The 18,118-nt window shown below is 42.8% G+C and overlaps 1 protein-coding gene across 5 annotated transcripts in view; it reads right to left on the reverse strand.

The window, feature by feature from the left end:
• lsamp (limbic system associated membrane protein) overlaps nt 1-18,118 on the reverse strand; it is a 1,629,956-nt gene that overhangs the window by 591,160 nt on the left and 1,020,678 nt on the right. For 3 of the 5 annotated variants that reach the window (XM_078409130.1, XM_078409129.1, XM_078409127.1), the window contains exon 1: nt 3,302-3,655. In XM_078409130.1, the coding sequence (XP_078265256.1) occupies nt 3,302-3,456 (155 nt within the window). In that variant the 5' untranslated portion in view covers nt 3,457-3,655. Of the gene's footprint in view, nt 1-3,301; nt 3,656-18,118 lie in introns of those variants that run through there. The other 2 variants (XM_078409128.1, XM_078409131.1) reach the window with 1 other exon arrangement.

Here is an 18,118-nt window from a genome sequence, read left to right on the forward strand (position 1 = left end):
TTCCCGCATGTACGGCGTCAACTTGTTTGTACATCTACATCCAACCCAAGTAAGTGGGGACAGGCGAGGTCTATGGGGGATCCAAAGCAGTTTGGCTGCAGAAGGCCAATTTGCCTTCAATTGAGTATTCCTGGGTTCTGGGATCTTCTGTGGGATCTTCTCTGTTTCACCTTTCTCAGCAAGTGGCACTCTCTAAATGACTCAACTCCCAGACATCTGACAAACACTGCAACAAGCCTTTGGAAGCTCCTTTCAATTACCAAGCCATCTGGCGATCCATCCCAGCACTTACAAATTGTCCATTTACAAGTCAGTGAATGCATCCAAGTTATACACAATAGCATGATCAATACTGATTGATTGGAACAGGCCCTTCGGCCCACTAGTTCTGTGTTATCCCACTTTTATATCCACTCCTGACACACTAGAGGCAATTTACAGAGATCGATTAACCTACAAAACCCACATGTCATTGGAATGTGGGAGGAAGCCAGAGCACCTGGAGGAAACCCACATGGTCACTGGAAGAACATGCAAACTCCACGTACACTGCACCCAAGGTGGGAATCGAACCTGAGTCTCTGAAGCTGTGAGGCAGTTGTTCTACCAGCTGCACTTCCGTGCATGGTTACACATCAAAATTAATCACATGGTGGAATATAATACTCCCATGCATTTTTAAATGGACTCCAAATGAAAATGAATCAAATCACATCTTTCTTTTGGTGCATCACAATTCACTTATTATTTTTGGAACTGCTGATCACCCTACATCTGGTAGGTGATCAGCAGGTCTTATCAAATGAAATAATTGGCTCCAAAAGCATGCATGTGTGAATTCATAATATAAGCCTCAAACCAACACTGTAATCCTTCTTCGTCATCACACTTGGGGTGTGAATCGAGTTGAAGTACTGCTTTTGGCAGTCAAGGGGGGTGAGCCAATATCTCACCCAGCTAAGTATTCCTCACTTCGTGGGAACATAGAAAGGGACCCAACAAATATATGTGGAAAAGGGGTTAAACAGCCAAGACCCACCCTGAGCCCCGAGTCCATAAGTTGCCAAATCACTGCAGTAATTTTAATGTTGTGCTTTAAACTACACTCGGCTCTGAGGGAAGCTTACTTACACTAGCGGCCAGAAATAACCTGCCCTGCTCTGATGTCTGAGGAAGGGTTCTGATTTGAAACGTCACCCATCCTTTTTCTGCAGAGTTGCTGCTTGATCCGCTGAGTTACTCCAGCACTTTGTGTCCATTCTCTGAATTTCCTTCAGACTTCACCACGTCGCCTAGCAAGTGTTTGTTTTACACAGCCACTGAATGAATGAAAAATTATTTAATTTTACCAGCATGATTCCCCACTATATATTTTCATTGTGATGTGAATTGTACTCTGCTCAGAAAAAGGAATGAAACGTTACCTCCCTGTAAAACCCTCCTGGACTGGAAGAAAATTAACTCTTCTGTATGCCATTCTTATTTTAGCCAACCCTGCTCTATCCACAGTTATATATATTTTCCACAGAGATTCTGATTGAATCTAAATGTGAATCAAAGCACAAATAAATCACGTGTACCAAAAAAGTGTCATGTTCACATCATGGCTTTTTTTTTCTAGGTTCTGGCTTTAATTGGGGTGAAGAAGATTGTGATGGTCTTTGTGAACTCATTATCCCTGGTTTACGGAAGAAGGAAATAAGTTCAGATAGATTTCCCACACTTGACAACTATTAACCCCCAGATGTAGGTGCTTCTGTAGACAAGTGTGGCTGGGCTGCAATGGGCTCATAGGGCTGAATAGATGGCACTTGATGCAGGCTCGCTCAAGAAGAATGGATCCTCTGATGAGTTAAATAAGGATGGCTGACTGGCAGAAAATGCGTGAAAGAAAACCCAACACGAGTTGGAGAAAACCAGGACTGCACCTCTGCAGAAGCTTCAAGTAAACACTCGCAGCGAAGAGCAAAGATAAATGTGTCGGAGAGATTTTTGCCAAATGCTACCTGTTAAATCCCCGGTATCAGGGCGAAAATGTCAGTTAGCAAAATCCAGATACATTCGTCTGCCAGTTATGCTACAGCAATCATCCATGGCTCTCAGGTACAATTTTGAACGTGAGCCGAAAGAATAAGAAAAGATAAATAATTGAATAATAATAATAAAAATAAGCATGCACTGCCAGGAAAGAAAGGGGAATGAAAGAGTTAATATGCTGTATAAAAAAAAAAACTTTGTGTGCCCACTTCCTCCCCCTCAACACCTGCTCGGCGACAAGAGACTAGTATCCTCAATTCTCCCTCACAATATCCTGCTTTAGGTTTGTTGATACCTCAACAATGGATTTTGTTCTGGCTTTAATAGTAGACAGTGCAGTCGAGGATTAAACAATAAATGGACATTCAGTGCGCATGAATGCACAAAACACATATGTACACAGAGACATGACTATTGTACATGCACATTTTTTTGTGATCCAGATTGTCATTAGGAGAAGGGCGGATGATTAAGTAAAATGATTCATTTCTTCAACATAATTCAAGCCAAAAAACCTCCAGATTTCCTTCTCGCCCTCTGTGCATGCCAACAGCACACTGACTGTTTCACACTTGCAATATGTGTTGACATTGTACCCGTCTCAGTGTATAAGTCATCATTTTAAATGAGATGTTCTGCAAGAGCGGCTGTATTTTTGTAGCTGCTATTTCAGCAGTGAAATGCATCAAAAGCCGACTGTTGCCAAGAAGTGCAAGAGCCCAGGCACCAACCTTCATTTAAAATAAAACATTTGAACGAGAAAGAGTTACTTTTATCGCGTCATTTGCATTTCTGATCACACCCAGTGCTTCCAAGGAAGAATATTTTCGTCAAAAAAGAAAGGATGATCCCGAATAGATCCAACGCAACAATCTTTCAATGTTTCCTTTAAACCATTCACAGCTTTCCGCAATAAATTATCTTTTTCCCCGGCACTCTGTGAGCAGTTAAAATGTAACCCTTTCAATACCTGAGGGTTCCAGCAACTCACATCGCACAGATCTCCTATCTTTTTCTCTACATTTGACAAGATATTGCCACGCGAACATATTGAATGAGGCACAGCAAGCGAGCTGCAGAACTGCAATAACTGACCTGCATAACAGTGCAGGCGAGCAGAATTCTCTCAGATCTTTTAAGCCCGTAGGTTATTATGTTAAAAGGAGCCAAAGAAATAAATTGTCTCAGAGGGCGGGAAAAAGCAACAGGGTGTTAATGAGCCGCTGTTTGTACTTCGTTCCACGTAATTAGTTGCAATTCCTACCTGAGGATTGCTGTGTTTCCCTGCCTGATGGTGATGTTGTCCGTCCCCCTGGCAAAGTCCACGCTTCTAACCGGCAGTCCTGTTGGAAGAAGGCAGAGAAGTCTCAGAAGGATTGCGGGCACCGGGCGCTGATAGAAAGGACCCCGAGATACCATTGTCAGCGCAGGACGAGCAGGCCGGACTCGAAAGCAAAAGCTCTCCCAAACACTCTGGCAACACGAAAGCTGTCTTCACTAATAGCAAGCTTTGCAATTCCAAGCACCAGCTGAGTTCCCACTAATCTGACAGCAGAGGCATCACTTGTAAGAGATATGTGAAGCGATGCTGTGAGCGTGAATTGACTGCTTTCCCTCCTCGCGCTTCTTTACTTCACTCCCCCACCCCCCCCCCCCCCACCCCCTTCCCCCCTCCCCACCACAAACCCCCCTCCCCAACCCCCGCCCCCTCCACCACCACCACTGCCACCCTTTTGGCAGCCAGCTTGATGAAGGTCTGATACCACTCCATCACCATGGCAACAGCTCCATCTGAGGCAACTCGACCCAGACAGCAGAATTGTGCTTTGAGGCAGAAACTTACCAAGCTGCTAAAGTGAGGAATAAAGTTAAATCCCCTTTCTTGGCCAAAAAAAGTTAATTTATTTTGCAAATCGAGCTCACAAAACACAAAGTGTTCAGGTCTGGGTGACCGATGCTGAGACCCAGCTGCAATTGTCTGGAACACTTCACTCTTACCAACCAAAGTCTGACAATAACACCTTATTACATGATCTGAATTCAGTCATTTTATGTTGCAACAGGAGGGAAGTGATTAAAGCACAAAATTTAAAGATTAATTTTTAATCAATACAAGGTGCCGATCCCATAACAGTGCACTTGGACAAAAACGTGAAAAACATGCAATGTAATATTATTGCTGGGGGCTTCAATGTTGACCAAACTCTTTGAGCATTTATACAAGATTCGCAAGTCGCATTTAAGAGTTAAGAGTCCACTGACCAAGTTGATCTCATCAAATAACCGCTGATGCATTAACACTGCAGCAATTGGTTCTGCTGGACTTTAGGAGCCTTGGGTTTAGGTTTATTATTGTCTCGTGTACCGAGGTACAGTGAAAAGCTTTGTCATGTATTCTATCCAATCAGACAGACAATACTATACATAAATGCAATCAAGTCAAATTCAAGCACAATAGATAGAGCAATGGGGAAGATACAGAGTGCAGAATATAGTTCTCAGCATTGTAGCGCTTCAATCCCAGAGACAAAGTGCCATGTCCTCAATGAGGTAACAATGGAGTACCTGAGCTCATGGAAGGACTATTCAGAAATTTGGTAACAGACGGGAAGAGGCTGTTCCTTTGCCTGGCAAACAACACCCACAGAGTGCTTACTGTCACCAGGCTTGGCAGACCAAAAGCGCCGCTGACATGGACCTTGGCCTGATTTTAATAATTTTGTTATTGTCTTATGGTTTCCATGGGCACCCAGCCCATTTTCAAGCATTCAAGGTTTGTGCACTTGAGATTGTGCGCCACAGTGGCCCAAGTGCGGCACGGTGGCGCAGCAGTGGAGTTGCTGCCTCATAGCGCCAGAGGTCCAGGTTCGACCCTGACTACAGGCGCTGTCTGTACAGCGTTTGTACGTTTTCCTTGTGACCGCGGCATGTTTTGCCCGGCTGCTCCAGTTTCCTCCCACATTTCAAAGGCGTGCACGTTTGGAGGTTAATCGGCTCCTGTAGAGATTGTGTGCAGCATAGGACAGTGTATGGGGATCGTTAGTCGGCATGGACTCGGTGGGCTGAAGGGCCTGTTTCCACACCATATCTCTGAACTAAAACTTGACAATGTTCAAGGATTTGAGATTCGGGACAATCACATTGCTCGAAAAGATCATCAGAAAGGCCCAAGAGGAAGTAGGTGGTGCCTCACCAGAGATAAGCTCTGACCTTAGACTGAGCTTTGCAGCTGGGAGTTGCATCTTGAATGGAGCTCATTTAGTGATTTGCATCCACACTTACAAAAAAAAAATACAATTGGTGCAAGGCTGACACTTGCTCCACTTGGCAACAAACTCCTCAACTGACATAAATCAACATTTTGCCTTATATTAGCGAGAAGCCAAATGGTCACGCCAGCTTGTCTGTGTCAGAGAAATCTCCCTGTTGTTCAACAAACTTCTTTTGTCTCCTTTAAAGTTCTGACAAAGGGTCGTCAACCTGAAGCATTAGCTCTGTTTCTCTTCCCACAGATGTGCCCTGACCTGATGTTTTCCTGCTTTTGCTGAGAGTTAATGTGACAAAACTTGGAAGTCGTCCAATTTCCAGCACAAACAAAAGTTGCACCAATTTTAGAATACTGACATGCTGAAAACAATAAAATAAACAAGGTGAAAAAGGATACAGATTGCAGGAGTCACCCAGCAGGTCAAGCACCTTCCCTGGAGAGAATTGCAGGTGAATTATCGGGTCTTTAGACTTTTAGAGATACAGCGTGGAAACAGGCCATTCGGCCCACCGATTCCATGCCGACCAGCGATCACCCGGTACACTAACACTGTCCGACACACCAGGGACAATTCCTACTTTTTTTTACAGAAGCCAATTAGCCTATAAACCTGCACATCTTTGTAGTGTGGGATGAAACCTGGAAGAAAACCATGTGGTCACAGGGAGAACGTACAAACTCCATACAGGCAGCACCCCTAGTCAGGATTGAACCTGGGTCTCTGGCACTGGAAGGCAACAACCCTACTGCTATGCCACTGTGCCGCCACCTATGTCGGGTCAAGGGTCAGGGTCGGGGTCGGGACAAGGTATCAGATTTAACTCAACAATAGAAATGCTTGAAGAATATGCAACTCAAATCCCACTCCATAATCTAACTTCATTAACGGCTAATCTAAATTGATATCTCAGTACAGTACCGAAGGAATTCTGGAGCAGATGCAGTCTTTCACGTGAGCTGTTAAACTAGAACACTTTTTGCTCTCTGAAGTGGATACAAAAGTCTCCTGGAGCAAAGCAAGGAAGGAGATTTCACCCTGACTAACATCATGATAATAGGTTTTGTGACAACTCATCCTGCCACTGTTTATGGACACCCTTTTTTGTGCGTCTATTGCTTTCCCCCACAAATTCCTCACTGACTATCTTTAACAGGTAGTGTATTTGTGAAAAATCAGTTTGAGATATTGAGTGATCATGAAAAGAACTTTGTAAATTCAAATTCTTTCTTTCAAATAGAGGTCCACTAAACACAATTTTAAAGGCATTCTCTCAAAGTAGCTTTTCAAAGTAGCATTCCAGATGATTGGAGATTATTTCTTCTCTCGGAATTGGGTATGTATTGTATTCCGGCTCATTTAGCGCTCCAAAAATAAGGACATTTTAGATTTTAAAAAGCACAGGTTAATTTGTCAGGTTTTCCGATTGTTGGTCAGTCTGCATTGAGGTAAGAAGGCCAACTGTACCCAACTCAGGTGGCTGAAGGATGGAAAGAGGTGGACTGAATAATTTGACCTAATAGCCCCTGTAGTGAAATCTTTGTACTTCCCCCTTTGCCAAAAGCCATTGGGGTCAATCAAATCCATCATTCTTTGGCATGCTGTTGTTAGAACCTAATTTAATTAGTGTTACTTCGTCTGCCTTTTTGACCCCAGATCCACCAAATAGATGAGCTCCACCATCAATACAAATGCATGGGTTTACTGCACCACCTGTCCCTTCATGTCCCCCCATTTAGTTTTTCTGCCTGCTTTCAACCCAAACATTCTCTGTTGTGTGGAGTAGTTATTGACTACACCCTGTCAACAAGTGAATTTGCAGAAGGGGCAAGCAGTGGAGTTTAGTGCGGACAATCTATTTTGCAGCAAACAAAGTTAATTTATTCAGAAGACAGTAACCACTTTAATAATAGAAATTACAGCAAGTACCACACGAGAGCGGGCCTCCAGTAAAATGCAAAAAGTGGAGAATAGTTATTTGTGATATATCTTGAATATCTCAACCAATGCTACGTCTTTCACTAGAGAGGAATTCATTGTCACAGAAGGCTGCAGTGGCCAAGTCAATGGATATTTTTAAGGTGGAGATTGATTGATTCCTGATTAGTGAGGGTGCCAGGGGTTATGGGGAAAAGGCAGGAGAATGGGCTTCAGAGGGAAAGATAGATCAGCCATGATTGAATGGCGGAGTCGACTTGATGAACCAAATGGCCTAATTTTGCTCCTATAACTTATGAACGGATGAATTCATGAAATGTTGTACCCTTTATCCGTGCATTGTGGATGGCTTGATTGTATATATCTATCATATTTTCTTTGACTGGACTCAAACTAAAGCTTTTCACTGTACCTCAGTACACATGACAATAATAATAAACTAAACTGAATTATGATGATAGTAACGACTTTAGTTACTTGCAGCAGTCTGGATACTGGGCTAGATTGGGTAACAACTTAATCACCTCTACAATGACAACTATAATGTTGACAACTGTAATGGTGTCACTTATAAGAGTCACCAATCAAGAGTGTTTAATTGTCAGCGGAACATGAAAATTCTTACTTGGCCCATCGGCACAACTTGCCCACACGGTAAAACATGTCCCATCTACACGAGTCCAACCTGGCTGCATTTGGCCCATATCCCTTGAAATTTATTTTATTCATGTACCTGTCTAAATGTTTCTTTAACATTGATATAGTTCCTGCATCAACTACTTCCTATGGCTACCATTCCATACACTCACTACCCGATGTGTAAAAAAAAAACACCTCTCAGATTGCTATTAAATCTTTCCTCACTAACCTTAAAATAATGATTTAAAAAAAAACATTAATAGCACCTGCCCCCATCACAAAAAAAACCTAGTGAATATAAGCCAAAGTCTTTTAGTGCAATCAAAGACAGTGTATAGGTGATAGATAGCTCTGGCATAGTAATTACATTGAGATACCATGTAGCGATGAAAGAAGTGGGAACGATTTGATATATAAATCTAAAATATAAGTCAAGGAAAATATTTAATATTGCAAAACTAATTCTGGAGCAATCGAGCGTAAAGTCGCACTCAAAGGTTCAAGTGTCGGCCATGACTTGATCAGAAGAAGAGTTAGCAGTTATTAATCAGACTGCGCTGGTAAAATGCAACAACTCATTAAAACAAAGCAACCATCCAAGAAAGGAGAAGCTAATTCCATCCATCACATTCAGTAACAACAACTTCTTTGAGCAAAGGAATGAAGCACACCAGTGGCAGCTGTCCAGGGAATCAATGGCCACCACTATTTCCCTTTGCAGCTACAGGAACAAGAAGCATGATGAGCAGTGTTGGGGGGTGGGGGGTGGGGGGTGGGGTGGGGGGTGTTGGGGGGGTGGGGGGTGGTGGAGGGGGTGGGGGGGTGGTGGAGGGGGTGGTGGAGGGGTGGTGGGGGGGTGGTGGGGGGGTGGTGAATCAGGATCAAACCCGTAGAAAATGTGGATTCTAAAGTACGTCAGCAGCATCCTTGGAGGTAATTTTGTTTTTTATCAGTTTAACGTTACAATGATTTCTGCCTTTAGGCATAGCTTGCATAAACTAAATCTCCATCTCCCATTCCTATGCATTTCCAAATTGAACATCAAAAACTCCCACTGCTGTGCACCTTTAAATAAGGACTGCAACTAAACATGTCTCGATTGTGAGGAAAAAGGTCTCTCATGTAAACAAGCTAGTAATCAGCTGCATCTGAGATGGCAGCATACTGCAAAAATATAATATGCTTTCTATGCACAGAATAAACAATGAGAACCCACTGTAATCTACATTTTACTCCCTGACTAATTCAAATCAGGAATCAATACGATGGGTAATCCAAAATGGTGTTAAATTTCATGCGCAAAACGTTTTGTTCAACACATTTTATCCCTCATCTACAAAGGTCAATACCTCGTGGAGCACATTCCTCTGACATTGGCAGTGTACAGTGCATTCAGAAAGTATTCAGACCCCATCACTTTTTCCACATTTTGTTACGTTACAGCGTTATTTTAAAATGGATTAAATTCGTTTTATTTATCATTAATTTACACACAATATCCCATAATAAAAAAAGCAAAAAAAGGTGTTTAGAAATTTTTGCAAAGTAATTAAAAAGAAATAACTGAAATATCACATTTACATCAGTATTCAGACCCTTTACTCAGTACTTTGTTGAGGCACCTTTGGCAGCGATTACAGCCTCAAGTCTTCTTGGGCATGACGCTACAAGCTTGGCACACCTGTATTTAGGTAATTTCTCCCATTCTTTGCAGATCCTCTCAAGCTCTATCAGGTTGGATGGTGAGCGTCGATGCACAGTTATTTTCAGGTCCCTCCAGAGATGTTTGATCGGGATCAAGTCAGGGCTCTGGCTGGGCCACTCAAGGACATTCACAGACTAGTCACAAAGCCACTCCTGCATTGTCTTGGCTGTGTGCTTAGTATCATTGTCCTGTTGGAAGGTGAACCTCCACCACAGTCTGAGATCCACAACACTCCGGAGCAGGCTTTCATCAAGGATCTCTCTGTACTTTGCTCCATTCATCTTTCCCTCGATCCTGACTAGTTCCCCAGTTCCTGCCGCTGAAAAACATCCCCACAGCATGATGCTACCACCACCATGCTTCACCGTAGATATGGTATTGGCCAGTTGATCAGTGGTGCCGCTTGGCATTCAGGCCAAAGAATTCAATCTTGGTTTCATCAGACCAGAGAATCTTGTTTCTCATGGTCTGAGAGTCCTTTAGGTGCCTTTTGGCAAACTCCAAGCATGCTGTCATGTGCCTTTTACTGAAGAGTGGCTTCTGTCTGGCCACTCTACCATAAAGGCCTGATTGGTGGAGTGCTGCAGATATAGTTGTCCCTCTGGAAGGTTCTCCCATCTTCACATAGGAACTCTGGAGCTCTGCCAGAGTAACCATCGGGTTCTTGGTCACCTCCCTGACCAAGGCCCTTCTCCCCCGATTGCTCAGTTTGGCCTGGCGGCCAGCTCTATGAAGAGTCCTGGTGGTTCCAACGTTCTTCCATTTAAGAATGACGGAGGCCACTGTGCTCTTCGGGACCTGCAATGCTGTAGAAATTATTTTATACCCTTCCCCAGATCTGTCTCGCCACAATCCTGTCTCGGAGGTCTAAGGACAATTCCTTCGTCTTCATGGCTTGGATTTTGCTCTGACATGCATTGTCAACTGTGGGACCTTATATGGACAGGTGTGTGCCTTTCCAAATCATGTCCAATCAATTTAATTTAGCATTGGTGGACTCCAATCAAGTTGTGGAAACATCTTAAGAATAATCAATGGAAACAGGATGAACATAAGCTCAATTTTGAGTATCATAGCAAAGGGTCTGAATACTTATGTAAATGTGATATTTAAGTTATATCTTTTTAATTACTTTGAAAAAAATTCTAAACACCTGCTTTCATTTCTTCATTCTGGGGTATTGTGTGTAGATTGATGATTAAAAAAAATGAATTTAATCCATTTTAAAATAAGGCTGTAACATAACAAAATGTGGAAAAAGTGAATGGGGTCTGAATACTTTCTGAATGCACTGTATTGATATCATATTTAAACTCATGTGTGAGCCTGCACAGTGTGGTTCTACAAGGTATTCAACAGTAAGAAGCTGAGCTTCATCACACCGTATCCCATGGCCATATTTGCCTGAATTCCAGCATACATAATATCGCAGCTGAACATTTACGCTCGTCCCGCCGAGAGGCCGACAGGCTGTCACGCTTGCTAACAATTTTAACTCCTCTTCCCATTCCAATAATGACCTTTGTGTCTTGGGTCTCCGCCATTGCCAAAGTAAGGCCACATGCAAATTGTAGGAACAGCACCTCATATTGCGCTTGGGTAGCTTACAACCCAGCGGTATAAACATTGAATTCTCTCATTTTAAGTTACTTCCACTAACACTCTCCCCCCCCCCCCACCCCCTTCCCCCACCCGAGTCATTTAACCAGTTCCACAGTTCACAACAATGTATCCCTCTTGAGATCACACTTTCCTTAGCCAACAATGGGCCTACCAGAGAACCAACATGCCTGAGGTCATCTGTTGCTGGCCCCGATTTGTCCTGGTCTTTTCTCGCCTCCAAATCTTCCCCCCCACCCACTTTCAGTCTGAAGAAGGGTCCCGACCTGAAATGCCACGATACTTTTTTCTCCAAGAGTTGCTGCTTGATCCGCTGATATACTCCAGCACTTTTTGTCCACTTTTATCAAAATAGCAATTAGGAGCACCACCTAATGCATTCCTATGTCCCTCTCCAGTGCCAAACATGTCGGTGCTTATAAAAGTATCTCTATGGATGTGAAACCTGAGATAGATTTCCTTGGGCTAGATGTTAAACCTCAGGTTTACTGGTGTTTTCTAGGCACTGTTGGACAATTCATGGTTTCTGGACCATCGATGAACCAGATTGTCCATCGTGAATCTAATCTTTCCGACCTCAATGAGCCCTGCATTTCGACAGATACAAGTTTCCAAGCATTTTGGAGAAATAAGTGGTCAAGAGTGGTCATAGTTGGAGTGATAGAACATAAAACAGCACAGCACAGGAATCGGCCCTAAAGCCCGTAATGTTTGTGCCGAACATGATGACAAGTTAAAATGATCTCATCTGCCTATACATGATCCATATTCCTTCTATTCCCTTCACTTTCATGTGCCCACCTAAAAGCCTCTGAAAAGCCACTATTGTATCACACCCGGTAGTGGGTTCCAGGCCCCACTACTCTCAGTGTAAAGTATTTATCTCCATTAAACTTTCCCACTCTACCTTAATACTGTAACTATGCCCTCTAGTGTTGGACATTTCCACTCTGGGAGAAAGAGTGGGAAAAATTTGTCTCCCTTTTTCTGATCTTCCCTTGTCACTGGCATAGTCATTCTTTATTAATAAAGAAAATAGTTTTTTTTGGGGCTCGCTGTGAAGCTGTGTTGGTACCATGCTTGTTTGTGCAAACCAAAACGAAAAACATAAATCAATGCTATCCTGAGCATTTTGTGTTCAAAACAGTTAGTGAAACAATATGTGACAATATTGCAAAAAATGGTGATACCATAAAAAGAATGCAGAAGGCAATTAGGTTCTGACTCAATTTTCTTACATTCAAAAGGACGAATTATTTTGTGCTAAACCCTTTATATGATTTCTGTTATGAGAATTAAAATTGTAGCAGCCATATTTTATCATACAGCTTCATGAAAAATAGTATTTCTCGAAATGAAAGTCAACACATTAAAAGCTTTCAACATAAGACAGAGAAACGTAAACACAAAACGTTGGAGTAACTCAACGGGTCGGGCAGCATCTCTAGAGAAAAGGAATAGGTGACGTTTCGGGTTGGAACCCTTCTTCAGACGAACAGGCCCAAAACGCCACCTATTCCTTTTATGCTGGGATGCTGCCTGACCTGCTGAGTTACTCCAGCATTTTATGTCTATCTTTGTTGTAAACCAGCTTCTGCAGTTCCTTCCGACTCATAGAAAAATATAGCACATGAACCGGCCCTTCAGCCCACAATGTCTGGGACGAACATAATGCCATGATAAATTAACTTTAACTGCCCACACATGGTCCATGTCCCTCCATTTCCAGTATGTCCACGCGCATATCTAAAAGCCTCTTCAATGCCACTATGGTATCTGCCTCCACCACCACCCTAGGCAGCGCGTTCCAGACACCCTCAGTCCTCTGAGTGTAACTGTGCTGCAGATCAAGTGTGCATCTGCTCAGGGTCAAAATTACTGTGTTCTGTGGCACTGTTAATAAGACAAGCCTTAAGTAGGGACTCCTTAAATTACGATTCATGGAAATAAATCAGGTATTTATATTGAAAGGAAGGGCATGTCTGATCTCACTCACTCAGACTTCTGATTGTTAGAGTGTCCAACGGTTTAATCTTCTGATTAATTCACAAGCAATCTGTTTGAAAGCAGCATTGCAAGCCCGGTTTTCAGACTCAGAGGAAATAAAGAGGGACCATAATCGAAGATACAGTAAATGACCTAAATCAGGGATGCTTATTTCACATTTACAGGCACTACCTAACATCTTGAGCTTCAGTGTGTGCAGCATATTGACCCATTTCTTAAATCCAAGCCTTTTATAAAGAGAATGATTCTTGTATTACACCTGATCGTGTGCTGGATTTTTGGTCTCGGAAACCAATCTCATACAAAGTGTGATTTAAAATGAACAAATGCATTTTGGTGAGCTGATAGTGAGATAGATTATGTGAATGGTCTAATATCAGGGACATATATATTAGCTTCAGTACAAAAGCAGCTATATGATAGGCCTGCTGAAATGTAATGGTTTCCTGCACTACCACTGCCATATTAATGTTAAACGCGTTATGTCTGCAGCCCATCATACCAGTCAATCAAGAGAAATAAAGAGGACTGTATCCAAATAGTTTAGTTTAGTTTAATTTAGAGATACAGCGTGGAAACAGGCCCTTCGGCCCACTGTTTCCGCTCCGACCAGCGATCCCCACACATTAACACTTTCCACACACACTAGGGACAACTTTTACATTTACCAAGCCAATTAACCAACAAATCTGTGCGTCTTTGGAGTGTGGGAGGAAACCGAAGATCTCGGAGAAAACCCATGCAGGTCTCGGGGAGAATGTACAAACTCCATGCAGATGGCACCCGTAGTTGGCATCCGAACTGGGTCTCCGGTGCTGCAAGCGTTGTAAGGCAGCAACTTTACTGCTGCGCCACCATGCCCTATTGCACCACATCATGCAAATACTTGCAGGGAAGTATCAAGCAATGAGCTCTGCTTTTTCTCAATGCTAGCAAGCAGACACATACAGTATTTCCCATGTCTTCTGTCGATAAGGTGATGAATGATTTGAAGCTCCTGAACACAATTATGATCTCCACGCTAGCTAAAATGCCATTATCACTTCTTTTTTTTTGTATTTGTCTCAAATTTCAAATCTGGACTAAACTAAATTGGCATTTTTAATTCGCTTTTGTTGCGTGTTTTCCAGTCAAAGAAAAGACTGCACATAATTACACAGTCCACAGTGTACAGATAAAGGATAAAGCATACAACGTTCAGTGCAAGATAAAGTCTGATTAAAGATAGTCTGAGGGTCTCCAATGAGGTAGATGGGAGGTCAGGACTACACTCTGGCTGATGAGAGGATGGTTCAGTTGCCTGATAACAGCTGGGCAGAAACTGCTGCTGAATCTGGAGGTGTATGTTTTCGAACTTCTTTACCTCATGTCTGATGGGAGAGGGGAGAAGAGGGAGTGACTGGGGTGATTCTCGTCCTGGATTACTAGATTATGCTGGTGGCCTCGTCGAGGCATCGTAAAGTGTAGATGGAGTCAATAGAAGGGAGGTCGATTTGCATTTTATACTAATAGCAGGAGGAGCTTAGTGGTGCAGCGGTAGATTTGCTGCCTTACAGCGCTAGAGACCCAGGTTCGATCCTGACTAAGGGTGCTGTCAGTATGGAATTTATATGTTCTCCCTGTGACTGCGTGGGTTTCCTTCAGGTGCTCCGGTTTCCTCCAAAGACATGCAGGTTTGTCGTTTAATTGGTTTCTGTAAATTGTCCCATGTAGAGGATAGTACTAGTGTATGGGGTGATCACTGGTCGGCATGGACTCAATGGGCTGAAGGGCCTGTTTCCAGGCTGCATCTCTAAAGTCTAAAGTCTTAACAATGTCTTAAGTCGTATTTGTGGATGAATTCTACCAAAGACATGAACGTAATTTGAAATTTGAATTCAAAATCATCAATATTCTTGTTGAGAGATTGCTCAGCAGTCTTGACCTTCCCAAACGTTGTAACCTATTGCACTTTATGCCATCCCCACTCTCCACCACACCTCTGCTGTGGTCCTTCCGGTGAGGATATCTTTTCAGATCCGTCGGGCAGAATGTACCAGGATTTATATCTGGCAACTAGAACTACATCTTAGTGAGAGGGCAAACATTTCATAGGAACCTGAGAGGCAACATTTTCACACAGAGGGTGGTGGGTATATGGAAGGAGCTGCCAGAGGAGGTCATTGAGGCAGGTACTATAACAACATTTTGAAGACATTTGCACAGGCATATGGACAGGACCGGTTTAGAGGGATATGGGCCAAACGTGTACAAGTGGGACTAGTGCAGATGGGGCATCTTGGTTGCCAAGGGTAAGTTGGACAAAGAGTCTGTTTCCATGCTGTATGACTCTACAACTGTGATAAAACATCAATGCATTTACAAGTCAGATTGCTCTGCAGCTTGGAACAGAACCTGAAGGCCTTGTCATTTGTTCCCATTTCAGCTCAACACAATTTGCACCAAAGATAGAACGGCTGGGGTAACTCAGTGGATCAGGCAGCATCTCTGGAGAGAAAAAAAACACTTTTTCTCCAGAGATGCTGCCTGACCCACTGAGTTACTCCAGCCCTTTGTGTCTATCTTTGGTATAAACCAACATCTGCAGTTCTTTGTTTCTACAATTTGCATCAATTTGATCCCCAAATCATGGGGTGGGGGAGGGGGGGGGGGGGGGTTGCTAACAGGGCAAAGTCAGAGGGTAAAAACCAGCCCTCCCATCAGCATTCACTCATAGATAAGTTAGCATCATAACTAAATCACCATAGCCATAAAACTTTGGACAGGTTGGCATCAATATCTGGCTTCCCTTTCCAACTGATGAAGGCAGCATTTGATGGTTTATAGATTTTTCAAGACTTTACACAGATTACCCACAGTTTTTTTTACTGCCTTCCTGCCTCTCCCCCCCCCCCCCCCCCCCCCCCCCTCCCCGTGGAAATAGTTAGTTTGGAGACTAATATGTTGGCGAGGGAAAGGAGATCTTTAACACCCTTTTTTTTCCCCACAGGTAGATTACATAGATTACATCATTTCAATGCTCAAACAATGAGCAATAACTTAACCTTTCATTTTGAAGCCTTGTCTGGTAAGATTGACATAAAACTGTATGGAAAAGCTCTCAAGAAGGAAAAGAAAACGCAAATGAAGAAAAATATATCTGGACAAAAAAGAATTATATTTTTAAACAAACAGTAACTTGAAATATTCAAATATTTTGATGAAAGCCAAATATGGTTGGTTTGAGTTTAGTTCATTAGAATAATTAATACCACGGATGAAAGCTTTGTTGTGACAGTATTTTTTTTCAAATGAACTTCAATAATGCACCTATAAAATTCCATCAAGTTTAACCTACTGAATCTGTCAAGTGTACTGAATGGGTTTCTAATAACAACTGCCATGAATCTCATGGAAAAAATTGTGATGAAAGAGTCAGAGTCATACAGTGTGGAAAGAGGCCCTTCTGCCCAACTTGCCCACACCAACCAACATGCTCCATCTACACCAGTCCCACCTGCCTACGTTTGGCACATATCCTTTTAAACTTGTCCTATCCATGCACTTGCACTAATAATAATAATAATAATAATAATAATAATAATAATAATAATAATAATAATAATAATAATAATAATAATAATAATAATAATAATAATAATAATAATAATAATAATAATAATAATAATAATAATAATAATAATAATAATAATAATACCAACATCTGCACTTGCACTTGCACTAATAATAATAATAATAATAATAATAATAATAATAATAATAATAATAATAATAATAATAATAATAATAATAATAATAATAATAATAATAATAATAATAATAATAATAATATATTCCTTTATTATACGTCCCACACCGGGGAAAATTACAGTGTTACAGCAGCAAAGTGGATAGCAAGAGAGCAAGAGATCATTCATTATAAATGAAAGATGCATAAATTGTCATCAGTTTTCTGTGTGTTCTTAGTTGTTATTGTTGACTCGTCTGCTGGGAGCAGTGCTGGTTGTGCAGTCTCACAGCAGCGGGAAGGAAGGACCTCTTATATCTCCCCTTCACGCACTTGGGGTGAAGGAGTCTGTCACTGAAGGGGCTACTCAGTGCAGTGACAGTGTCCTGCATGGGGTGGGAGTCGTTGTCCAACAGCGATGTTAGCTTTGCCATCATCCTCCTCTCTCCCACCACCCGCACTGAGTCGAGGGGGCAACCCAGGACAGAGCTGGCCTTCCTGACCAGCTTGTCGAGTCTCTTCCCTTCCGCTGCTGAGATGCTGCTGGTCCAGCAGTCCACTCCATAGAAAATGGCCGATGCAACCACTGTGTTGTAGAAGGTCCTTAGGAGTGCCCCCTGCACTCCAAAGGACCTGAGTCTCCTTAGTAGATAAAGTCTGCTCTGGCCCTTTCTGTATAGCGCATCGGTGTTTTCAGCCCAGTCCAGTTTATTGTTGAGGTAGACACCCAGGTACATAAGAATCCACCCTCTCGATGTCCATTCCCTGGATGTTCACCGGTGTCGGGGGGACCTGGCTGCGCCTGTGGAAATCTACCACCATCTCCCTGGTTTTCCCCGCGTTGATCTGGAGGCGGTTCCGCTGGCACCAGTCCACAAACTCCTTGATCAGTTCTCTATACGCTCTGTCCTCGTCGCCCGTGATGAGGCCAACGATGGCAGAGTCGTCAGAGAACTTCTGTAGATAGGAGTCTGCGGAGCTGTGCCTGAAGTCCGCAGTGTACAGGGTGAATAAGAATGGAGCTAGCACTGTTCCCTGCGGAACCCCAGTGCTGCAGACCACCCTGTCCGAGACCAGGTCCTTTGACCTCACATACTGTGGTTGGTTGGTGAGGTAGTCCAGAATCCAGGGTGTGAGGTGGTGATCCACTCCTGTGCGCTCCAGCTTGCCCCCCAGAAG

The sequence above is a fragment of the Rhinoraja longicauda genome, chromosome 12 (genome assembly GCF_053455715.1).
Source record: "Rhinoraja longicauda isolate Sanriku21f chromosome 12, sRhiLon1.1, whole genome shotgun sequence".
Classification (NCBI taxonomy): Eukaryota; Metazoa; Chordata; class Chondrichthyes; order Rajiformes; family Arhynchobatidae; genus Rhinoraja; species Rhinoraja longicauda.